This window comes from Coregonus clupeaformis, chromosome 11 (assembly GCF_020615455.1).
Source record: "Coregonus clupeaformis isolate EN_2021a chromosome 11, ASM2061545v1, whole genome shotgun sequence".
NCBI classification, from domain to species: Eukaryota; Metazoa; Chordata; class Actinopteri; order Salmoniformes; family Salmonidae; genus Coregonus; species Coregonus clupeaformis.
Window position 1 is genome coordinate 51,238,650 of NC_059202.1, and position 12,469 is coordinate 51,251,118.

General features: G+C 43.4%; 1 protein-coding gene across 1 annotated transcript in view; it reads left to right on the forward strand.

Annotated features, from left to right (window-relative positions):
- Positions 1–450: 450 nt before the first annotated feature.
- Positions 451–12,469, forward strand: part of LOC121577086 (transmembrane and coiled-coil domain protein 3-like) — a 41,245-nt gene continuing 29,226 nt past the window's right edge. Inside the window, exon 1 of the mRNA XM_041890856.2 lies at positions 451–773. Within this exon, the coding sequence (XP_041746790.1) occupies positions 702–773 (72 nt within the window). The 5' untranslated portion in view covers positions 451–701. The remainder of the gene's footprint in view (positions 774–12,469) is intronic.

A 12,469-nucleotide genomic window follows, 5' to 3' on the forward strand; every position in this document is an offset into this window, starting at 1 on the left:
CTTCCTTGAATTTGTTCTGGACCTGGGGACTGTGAAAACACCCCTTGTGGCATGTCTGATTGGGTAAGTGTGTGTGTCAGTGCTGTGTGTAAGTTGACTATGCAAACAACACATGTTTCTTATAAAAACAAGAAGTGACGCCCTCTGATTACAATGCAGAGCAAGATGTGCCTCTGTTCCAGGCCAACTGCAGTTTATCTAGGTCTTTCTTTGCAACACTTGACCATATGACAATAATCAAGATAAGATAAAACTAGAGCCTGTAGGACTTTGTGGTGTGTGAGGTCAAAAAAACTAAGCATATCTTTATTCCGGGCAGACCTCTCCCCATCTTTACAACCATTGAATCTACTAAATAATATGACATCATATTTTAAGAAGATAAATTGTAGAAGTAGGCGGGGTTTAGGACTTTGTGGCTGTGGTAACTAGTTACGACCACTCGGAAGAGGCTAGGACTACGTGGAGGGTGGAACGATAGAGTTAACTCCTCATCCTCGTGCTCCGCAGACCTTAAAGAGTCGGAGTGCACATCCTTTTCTTGTATTTTAGTTGTTGGAAAGGAGAAACCAGAGTGGTCAGATCAGTGTGTGAAGGGTTGGTCGACATGGTGGGAGACTACAGATGATGAAACATTTGGAGAACGGAACACTACACCGACCACAGTTCCTAAAACGGACCGCAAGGCGAACACGGTGATTATGCCCAGCGCCGACTCAGCAGTGAGAAGTTTATCAGAAGTCGAAAAATACCTCAACAGCCGGAACGACATGGTAAATGACGACTTTTAAATTATTTTTCCTTTCTTCTACTTTACATAGAATATAGGCTACGCTGCTCAAACATTGGAGGCATTGGACTGTATTAGAGGCATTGAACTGTATCGTCATCATAATGCATCGAAATCCTCCATATGTGAACATCTGTTGTGTCCTACTTCTCGTTCAAATCTGATCATTCAATGGGTTATGGGCTATTCGATTATTGTCCTTAAAATGGTTTAGTTGCGTTTTATGTACGCTATTGCGCGCATGAATTGGTCCGTTTTATAAGTTTATTGAGGCTCTGCTCTATTATGTATGCTACACTGTGTACACTCTTGTTTGTGTTTCATAAACATTTTGAGGGGTGCTTGGAGGGGTTGACGTCATTTTCTTTTAAGCCATCTATTCTTTATAGCCTTGTTCATATTTTCAACTGATTTTAATAACACAATCATGCCATTAAGTATTGCCTAATATAAGTTTGGTTTATTATTTGAGCATTTCAAAAAACAAAATTGTATTTAATTGGGATTTCATTTTTTTAAACCATTTTTAAAAGTCTAAAGAACACAGTAGAATAGAAAGGGTTAGTAGCTCACCACGATAACCACTCACTTGGTTTTGGTCCAATATTATGTTCTCTTCCAAGTGTCCAAAGCAATGTTCTGTTCTGTTCTCTGTTCTCTCTTCTCTGTTATTTTCTCTTACTGTTGTTGTTGTTCCAACTGACAGCTGGATAGACCTGTTATGACTCAGATACATTTATAAAATATGTCTCACAGCGGGATACAGTTAGCTATTCCATGTTATTACAATGTTTCAGCTGGACAAGCGTTATCGAAACCCCAAGGTACTATTGAATAACATGGACTTGTGCACATCATGTAAATGACTTGAGTATTGATAGTTTACCCCTTATTTCCAATTAGAGGATAAAACAACCTTATGTTTTGGCCTATGATGGGGTTGGACAGTTTACAAGGATGTAAATATCACAGAGTGGCCCATTAAGGAAGTAATTGTGTCACTGTTGAAAAATGTCCCTAATACTAGTCCACCATACAAATTAAAAACAGAAATTGGTCTTCTCGTAGGCCTAATGACACACACACACAGAGAGTACTAGTACAGTGACACACACACATTGGAATGCCCGTTTCCTCGAGCCTGGAGCACGGTGTGTCCCGTGGTTGTGTTTGAACACTCAGTGAAAACCAAAAAATCACTCAACTGTCAAAGAGAGAGCATGTTGTTTCTCTTTCTCCTGGAGCTATCATGCCTGCAGGCCAAATAACCACAAACCTTTGAGGAATAGCCAGTTTGTCTGTTGACTGACTGTTTGACTGACTGATTATTTCCAGGCTGTATATCATGTTTGAACCTAAGGAGGATGTCATCTTGAGCCGGTTGTTAAAGTGTCAAGCACAAGTTACTTGATTACTGCACTCAATGCCTCACCTCTCCTTCACAATATATGAGTTATAGATTAACATCTACAAGGTTCTTCTTGTTAGTTTTGACATCACTCACCTCAATTCTACATATCTCAGAACCCACCTCTACAGTGCCTTCAGAAAGTATTCACTCCCCTTGACTTTTCTTTCCTCACATTTTGTTTTGTTATAGCCTGAATTTAAAATGGATGAAATTGAGATTTTTTTGTCACTGGCCTACACAGAATACCCCATAATGTGAAAGTGGAGTTATGTTTTTCGAAATTATTACAAATTCATAAAAAATGAAAAGCTGTCTTTAGTCAATAAGTATTCAGCCCCTTTGTTATGCCAAGCCTAAATAAGTTCAGGAGTAAGAAATTGCTTAACAAGTCACATAATAAGTTGCATGGACTCACTCTGTGTACAATAATAGTGTTTAACATGATTTTTGAATGATTACCAATCTCTATACCCCACACATACAATGATCTGTAAGGTCCCTCAGTCTAGCAGTGAATTTCAAACACAGATTCAACCACAAAGACCAGTGAGGTGTTCCAATGCCTCGCAAAGAAGGGCACCTATTGGTAGATGGGTAAAAAAACAAACATAGAATATCCCTTTGAGCATGGTGAAGTTATTAATTACACTTTGGATGGTGTATCAATACAACCAGTCACTACAAAGATACACGCGCCCCTCCTAACTCCGTTGCCGGAGAGGAAGGAAACCGCACAGGGATTTCACCATGAGGCCAATTGTGACTTTAAAACAGTTACAGAGTTTAATGGCTGTGATAGGAGAAAACTGAGGATGGATCAACAACATTGTAGTTACTGACTTAATTAACAGATTGAAAAGAAGGAAGCCTTTACAGAATAAAAATATTCTAAAAAATCTATCCTGTTTGCAACAAGGCACATTTTTGTCCTGAAAACAAAGTGTTATGTATGGGGAAAATCCAATGCAACACATTACTGAGTACCACTCTCCATATTTTCAGGTATTGTAGTGGCTGCATCATGTTATGGTTATGTTTGTAATCGTTAAGGACTGGGGAGTTTTTCAGAATAAAAAGGAACGGAATGGAGTTAAGCACAGGCAAACTCCTAGAAGAAAATCTGGTTCAGTGTGCTTTCCATCAGACAATGGTAGATGAATTCACCTTTCAGCAGGACAATAACCTAAAAGACAAGGCCAAATCTACACTGGATTTGCCAAGAAGACAGTGAATGTTCCGGAGTGGCCGAGTTATAGTTTTGACTTAAATCTACTTGAAAATCTATGGCAAGAATTGAAAATGCTTGTCTAACAATGATCAACAACCAAGCTTCAAGAATTTAGAAAAGAATAATGGGCAAATGTTGCACAATCCAGGTGTGGAAAGCTCTTAGAGACCTACCCAGAAAGACTCACAGCTATAATCACTGCCAAAGGTGCTTCTACAAAGTATTTACTATTTCCACATTTGTTACGTTACAGCCTTATTCTAAAATGGATTAAATAGTTTTTTACACCCTCATCAATCTACACACAATACCCCATAATGACGAAGCAAAAACAGGTTTTTAGAAGATTTTGCAAATGTATTCAAATTAAAAAACTGAAATATTACATTTACATAAGTATTCATACCCTTTACTCAGTCCTTTGTTAAAGCACCTTTGGCAGCGATTACATCCCTCAAGTCTTCTTGGGTCTGACGCTACAAGCTTGGCACACATGTATTTGGGGAGTTTCTCCCATTCTTCTTTTCAGATCCTCTCAAGTTCTGTCAGGTTTGATGGGGAGCGTTGCTGCACAGCTATTCTCAGGTCTCTCCAGAGATGTTAGATCGGGTTCAAGTCCGGGCTCTGGCTGGGCCACTCAAGAACATTCAGAGACTTGTCCTGAAGCCACTCCTGCGTTGTCTTGGCTGTGTGCTTAGGGTCGTTGTCCTGTTGGATGGTGAACCTTTGCCCCAGTCAGACCAGAGAATCTTGTTTCTCATGGTCTGAGAGTCCATTAGGTGCCTTTTGGCAAACTCCAAGCGGGCTGTCATGTGCCTTTTACTGAGGAGTGGCTTCCGTCTGGCCACTCTACCATAAAGGCCTGATCCATTTTAGAATAAGGCTGTAATGTAACAAAATGTCGAAAAAGTGAAGGGGTCTGAATACTTTCCGAACACATTGTAAATGAGCTATTTCTGTATTTCAGAAATATCTCCAAATGCTTATTTTCTAAAACATGTTTTCACTTTGTCATTATGGGGTATTGTGTGAAGATGGGTAAGATATATATATGTATATATTTTTTTAATCCATTTTTAATTTTGGCTGTAACACAACAAAATGTGGAATAAATTAAGGATTCTGAATACATTCTGAAGGCATTGTAACACCAATGTCCTTAATGCATTGCACTGGGATGCAATCAGATAGTCTAACTGTAGGCCTATATAGTTTATAGGCCAATTTATCTGCATTGATATACAAGTTTTAATACATACTTATCTTTCATGTTCTTGCCAATCTGACAACTTTTAATCAGGGTGCAATACGGCTGAACATTGTGAAAGGTTTAGGCTTTAACTCACACTGTGGTTATGCCACTTGATAATGCACCTTGATAATCCCCCACTGATTTAAGAGTTTCACATTCACAAGCTGTCGGACCTTTTCATACTTCTTCCTTACACTGCATTGTGTAACATTTTAAAAGTTACAACTCTACTAGCAGTTATAATAATGCCACTGATTAAGAGGTTCACATTCGTAAGCTGTCTGACTGGTTCATCTTTCTTCATCTTACGTCCTTCATCTTACGTTACTTCTTTACCCTCCATTCATGCTTTCCTTACTTCTTTCTGCAGCTAATGAATTGACTGCACGAAACCTCCAATAGTCAGGGTTACACAACACTTTATAATGCACTAGGCCTAGGCTATACCTCACTGGTCAAGGTTTGTCTGTCTGATTGGTTCTCTGACTGGTAATGCTTCTTCCTTACCCTGCATTCATGCTTTCCTTCTTTCCGCCCCCCCCTTCCCCTTTCCTTCTTTCTGCAGATAATGACTGTGCACTTTTCCCTGAAACCCCATTGTGAACAAACTAGATGCACAAGGGGGATCAGGGCCCCTCTGTTATGCAACACTTCTCTAGCTGTAGGCTAACAGCAGGGCTGCTTATTTTACTTACCAGCAGCATATCCCTACTTTCACAGCCTCCTTATAGCTGTGGCCCTAGTCTTGAACAGATTTAGGTCTACAGTACATACTAGGCATGGGCGGTATACCGGGGTATTTGGAAATAGCCATGGGATGGTTTTTCAATACCATCAATACCGTTGAAACTATTCCTTTGAAGTTTTTCAATACATTTTTATATTTGTAGCAACTTTTGAAGTAAATACCTGCAGTCAACTTGTGCAATATGTTAGGAGATAAAGCAGATTGCGTTCTTCATCTCACCTGTCACATTATTTTACATTATGAAGCTAACCGTAGTTCCCCAGAACAGTTGAGCCAGTCACATGTTTGTTTGTAAATAGTACAACAGGAGAAAGTGGGAGCAGGTGAGTCCAGCTGTGTATTGACAGGGGTCACGTTTTATATTGAAAGTGTTTTTTTGCTTCAATAGAGTGATCAGGGGCGTGCAACTATAGTTTTCCTTCACAGAAGATACATTAATGCAACACATTCGGCAGAAAATAGCTCATCGTCATCAGATGACAACAGAAGTGCAACGCTATTTGGCTGGCAGCCACACAAGTAAATGAGCATCGTTTTTGTTGTTGTTGCAAAAACGAAGCATGGCCATCATATTTCTAATGTTTATCATAGAAAGAATGTAGCCAGCTACATTTCCTAATGTTTTGCTTAAAGTTAATCTAGCATTTTACCGGAGAAAATAGGCTGGCTACTCCAAGAAAAGTACCAGAGAGAAGTAGCTACACATCAGTCAGAGTGCAGTCTGCTGATAGAATGCCCATTCGTGAAGAAATAAACCTGAGGCACAAAATTAGTTTGATGCCGAGCAGACATTACAACAAGAAGCATTTTAGATCTGTGCAAGATTAACTTCAAACAAAACATTAGGAACTGTAGCTGGCTACGTTCTTTCTATGATAAACTTTAAAAATATGATGGCCATGCATCGTTTTTGCAAAAAATACCATGCTTTTTCAGTGTGAGCTCATTTATTTGTGTGGCTGCGTTTTATCTTTTTTTCCTGCATGAAAAACAAAGAATTCTGCATTAACGCGACCCCTAAGTTTAGCTTGCTAGTTATATAAGTAAGTGGCTGAATGAATAAGGTGACGAGGCATCATATTGTGTTAGCTTTCTGCCGTGTTTGAGAAGTCAAAGCCTTTTGGATGAGTTATCTGTACAGCTGCCACCATCTTGATTTCCTTGCATTTTTTTCTCCTCTCTGTTCTCGGCCCATCTGCTCCTCCGTCATCTTCTCCTAGCAGAGCAGGTAGGCCCGTTCCCCTAGCAACTCCAGACTCCACACAGACACAGCGTGTACACAGTACTGTTCTTCCTTCAGACAAGCATGCATCAAAACTTTGTTCATTTGCACAATGTCTCACGTTCACATTCGCTTGTACATGTCCATACTCTGCAAAAATGTGATTCGGTAGCGCCTACCTATATATGTATGACTTTATGAGCTGGATTGCCTGTCTTTGCAATTCGTTTATTTTCATTTGCACTCGTTAGCATATTTAGCTAGCAGCCTCCATGGAAATGTGCTATTACTTGTGCTAATCTTGTTAGCATTCTGGTAATCGACACCCAATGGGCTTCTTTGCGTTTTTTGGCACCCCCTTGTGTACTAAGCCTATAATACCGTAAATCCCGGGATGAGAGAGGGACGGTATCACAATATAAAAAAATCTGGATACCGCCCAGCCCTAGTACATACCTTTCTCAGATGATTTACGTAGGTTACTTTGTACTGTAGCTATACTTACTTGAACTCAGATTTTTATGACGTTTTGTAGCATTCACTCACCATATTTTGATTATTTGACACTGTACACACGTAGGTTGAGAGTACCTCCTCTTCTTTCCTTAATCTGAGCGTCACACATACTTTACATGCATGTAAGCCTACATGTACATAAATCCTGTGGAAGCTCTTCGTCCCATGACATGCCCTGTTGACACATTTCTTGGAATAGACACTTGATCCTAATACAAATCTGATAGGATTAATATTCGTGCAGCAGATTGAAGTACTCCTCGTTTTGTGTTTTTCTTGTCTTTCAGGAATTCAATCAATGATCATCTGTCATTTCAAACACAAAGTCGTCAGTGTCTGTTCTCCATGTTAATCCTAGTACTTTCAATGGAGTTTGACTTTTCACTTCCGTTACTTTCCTTTTGTCCATTCAGTTTGCAGCTTGTGTGAATTTGTTTGCCATTTGCATAGTTTCATGCTTGTGCTGTCCATGCACACTTTAGCCATCATGGTTTGATCAGAGGCTGTTTCTTTGTCCTCTGCGCCGCAGATAAGGTCATCAACATACAAGCATTCCATCAGTGACGTTACCATGTCTGTATAGACCCCATCCTACTTGTTCAGATTGTGGCTGCTAACAGGAATGGGCTTGCGGATGCTCTAAACGGAACCCTCATCATTCTAAGAGTGTACATCTTGATTTCTTCATTTAACATGGGGATGGCACTTGTCCATAAGAATCTCAATACATGTCTGTCCATTTAGTTTAGTGAGATTTGCAGAAATGATTTTGTGATGTCTGTCATTAGCGCTACTCTGTGCTGCCTGAACTTAATCAGGATACTCAACAGGTCAGGGTTTATATTTGGTCCTGTTAGGAAGCAGTCATTTAACGAACGACTACACTACAAAAGTATGTAGACACCTGCTCGTCGAAAATCTAATTCCAAAATCATGGGCATTAATATGGAGTTGGTCGTGCCTTTGCTGCTATAACAGCCTCCACTCTTCTGGGAAGGCTTTCCACTAGATGTTGGAACATTGCTGCGGGGACTTGCTTCCATTCAGCCGCAAGAGCATTAGTGAGGTCAGGCACTGATGTTGGGCGATTAGGCCTGGCTCACAGTTGGCATTCCAATTCATCCCAAAGGTGTTCGATGGGGTTGAGGTCAGGTGTAAGGATTGGTGTGAGGTGTGACCCAGGTGCGGTGCAGGATATACAGTAGGCAGAGATGGTGAAACAAGGATCTTTACTGGTGGTCCCGAAGCCAGAATACAAAATAACGGACTTATCACGATAAATGAAAGGCGAAGCAAATAAGTCTCCAAAAAACATCTGACGAATAACGAAACAGGGAGAACACTTCTCAAGTACCTGTACATAGGTCTCCAATCAGACACTGAGTAGTACTGCTGGACATAGAGAAACTAACAGAGAAAACTGAGCAAGGGAACACAGGGAAGTGAGGGCATAAATACATAGGTGAACAGGTAGACACAGGTGACACCAATAGGATACTGATTAGTCCAGTCTGTGAGTGAGGAGGTGCCTAAGGTTATCGGAGGATGACACCTAGTGGGTTGCTCTGGAACTGCAACACCCTCCTGTAACAGTGTCCCCCCACGACGAACGGCCCCAGCCGTTCACCTTGGCGCCTCCGGGTCCAGAATGGCCCTCGTGGGCCCCCAGGACCGCTCCTCCGGCCCATAACCCTCCCAGTCCACCAGAAATTGGAGACCCTTCCCCACCCACCGGCAGTCCAGGATCCGGTCCACAGTAAAAGCTGGCTGTCCTCCGACGAGGCGCAGTGGGGGAACAGGATTAGGAGGGGGAGCCAGGGGACAGGTGGCAACGGGCTTGAGGAGGGACACATGGAATGTGGGATGCACCCGCATGGTGGGGGGAAGTTGCAGGCGGTAGGCCACTGGGTTGACTCGCCGGACCACTCTGAATGGCCCGACGAACCGGGGGGACAGCTTCCAGGGCCACACCCTCTGTCCAGGGCGAAAAACAGGGGCCTGGGACGCCTGCGGTTGGCCTGATGTTGAGACCTGACCGAGGCCCGCTTAAGCGCTGCCCGTACCTGCCTCCAGGTGCGGCGACAGCGACTGATGTGGGCCTGGACCGACGGGACCGCCGCCTCCTCCTCTTGCTCAGGGAATAGGGGGGGTTGGTACCCGTATTGGCACAGGAAGGGAGACAGGCCGGTGGACGAGCAGAGAAGGGTGTTGTGGGCGTACTCTGCCCACGCCAGTCGCTGACTCCACGTAGCTGGGTTGTTGGAGGCGTAGCACCTCAGCACACCCTCCAAATCCTGGTTGACGCTCTCCATCTGCCCGTTCGACTGGGGATGGAAACTGGAAGACAAGCTGACGGAGGTGCCGAGGCAGGTGGCGAACGCCTTCCAGAACCTGGAGGCGAACTGAGCGCCCCGATCTGACACCACATCTTGGGGAAGGCTGTGGACCCAGAAAACGTGCTGCACCACCAACTTAGCCGTCTCCCGGGCCGACGGGAGTTTGGGAAAGGGAATGAAGTGGGCAGCCTTCGAGAACCGGTCCACCACGACCAGGATGACTGTGTATCCATCAGAGGGGAGTAGGGCGGAAATTAAATCCAGCAAGATGTTTGACCAGTGGCACTTGGGGATAGGCAGGGGTCAGAGCATCCCTGCCAAGGGCTGACATGAGCTCTTCGTGCCCACACACACCGGGCAAGCAGCCACGAAGGCGCGCGTATCCCCCTCAGCAGATGGCAACCAGAACCTCCTACGCAGGAACTCCAATGTCCTGGCGCCCCCCGGATGGCTGGTGAGGTCGGACGTGTGCGCCCACTGTGTGTCCATACCTCTGATTGGGATGTTGGTTATCTTCTTGGGTTTAACTGAGCCAAACATATGCACATTCAAGACTTCCTATCCTACTACAGGTAAGTTAAGTGCTTGTGAAATGTCTTCTCTAATGCAACTTCGTTGGCTGCCCCCATCTAGAAAACACCTAGCTACTTGACTCTGTTTAGGCACTTCTATAAACACTGTAGCTGTTTGCAGTAATACTTTGCTACCTTCACTGTTACCTGGTGAAATAGAAACTACAGCATCTGATGTGTCCATGTGCTCTCCATGGCATGTCTCTGTGCGCACTGGGTACTATGGACGCCCTGGGCGCTGATTGGCTGAGTGAGTACAGATTGTTCTGTGGTGTATGTCTTATACCTAGACACACAACACTTGCCTTGTCTCCTCAGCTTTTCTTTCCTCATTTCCACCGTTAACTCATTACGGTCTTTGGATTTGTGATCCATTCTGTCACAGAATATGCATTGTGACTCCTCCCTCGCACTTGTGTGAATAGTTGCTGTCGAGGATGTGTTGGGCTTTCTTCTGTCGAATGTTCTCCTCTCCCATGTCCTGTGGTGTATAATCAGGTCTTGATTCAGTGCTTGCAGTTAAATTAATCCAGGATTTTTTCCCTTTGTCTTACAATTGTAAACGTTGGGGAAAGGGGAATGGGAACACAATGAAATCATAATGGCATTCACTCGCCCTGCCAGTCATGAAACATTTCGGTAGCCCCACAGTCTTCCTTCCCAGGTGTGGGTAATCACTCATTATGAGGAGAGAGAGAGAGAGAGAGAGAGAGAGAGAGAGAGAGAGAGAGAGAGAGAGAGAGAGAGAGAGAGAGAGAGAGAGAGAGAGAGAAGAGAGAGAGAGAGAGAGAGAGAGAGAGTTATTATTGTAGCGTGGAACCCTGTATTATCGGCATATTCAATAGCTTTTAAGAAATATATTACCTTTAACAGTGTTATCCTGTGTTAGCTAATGGGTTAGTTATATCCTTATTCTAGAATTGATTAAAAAATTGCATAATATAAAAAATAAATCACATTGACATAAGTATTCAGACCCTTTACTCAGTACTTTGTTGAAACACCTTTGGTAGCGATTACAGCCTTCTTGGGTATGACGCTACAATCGTGGCACACCTGTATTTGAGGAGTTTCTCCCGTTCTTCTCTGCAGATCCACTCAAGCTCTTGTCAGGTTGGATGGGGAGCGTTGCTTCACAGCTATTTTCAGGTCTCTCCAGAGATGTTTGATCGGGTTCAAGTCCGGGCTCTGGCTGGGCCACTCAGGGACATTCAGAGACTTGTCCTGAAACCACTCCTGCATTGTCTTGGCTGTGCTCAGGGTTGTTGTCCTGTTGGAGGTCCTGAGTGTTCTGGAGCAGGTTTTCATCAAGAATCACTCTGTACTTTGCTCCGTTCATCTTTCCCTCGATCCTGACTAGTCTCCCAGTGCCTGCCACTGAAAAACATCCCCACAGCATGATGCTGCCACCACCATGCTTCACCGTAGGGATGGTGCCAGGTTTCCTCCAGATGTGATGCTTGGCATTCAGGCCAAAGAGTTCAATCTTGGTTTCATCAAACTAGAGAATCTTGTTTCTCATGGTCTGAGAGTCCTTTAGGTGCCTTTTGGCAAACTCCAAGCGGGCTGTCATGTGCCTTTTACTGAGGAGTGGCTTCCGTCTGGCCACTCTACAATAATGGCCTGATTGGTGGAGTGCTGCAGAGATGGTTGTTCTTCTGGAAGGTTCTCCCATATCCACAGAGTAACTCTGGAGCTCTGTCAGAGTGACCATCGGGTTCTTGGTCACCTCCCTGAGCAAGGCTCTTCTCCTCCGATTGCTCAGTATGGCCGGGTGGCCAGCTCTAGGAAGAGTCTTGATGGTTCCAAACTTCTTCCATTTAAGAATGAATGATGCCACTGTGTTCTTGGGGACCTTCAAAGCTGCAGACATTTTTTGACACAATCCTGTCTCAGAGCTCTACGGACAATTCCTTCGACCTCACGGCTTGGTTTTTGCTCTGACATGCACTTTCAACTGTGGGACCTTATATAGACAGGTGTGTGCCTTTCCATATCATGTCCAATCAATTGAATTTACCTCAGGTGGACTCCCATCACATTGTAGAAACATCTCAAAGATGATCAATGGAAACAGGATGCACCTGAGCTCAATTTCGAGTCTCATAGCAAAGGGTCTGAATACTTATGTAAATAAGAATTTTCTGTTTTTTATATTTGTCTAAAAACGGTCAATATTGGGGTATTGTGTGTAGATTGACAAGGATTTAAAAAAATGTAATCCATTTTATAATTTTTTAACTCTGCAAGTCAGTTAAGAACAAATTCTTCTTTACAATGACGGCCTACCCCAGACGACGCTGGGCCAATTGTGCGCCACAGTATGGGACTCCCTATCACGGGCGGATTGTGATACAGCCTGGAATCTGTAGTGAAGCCTCTAGCACCCGAGAT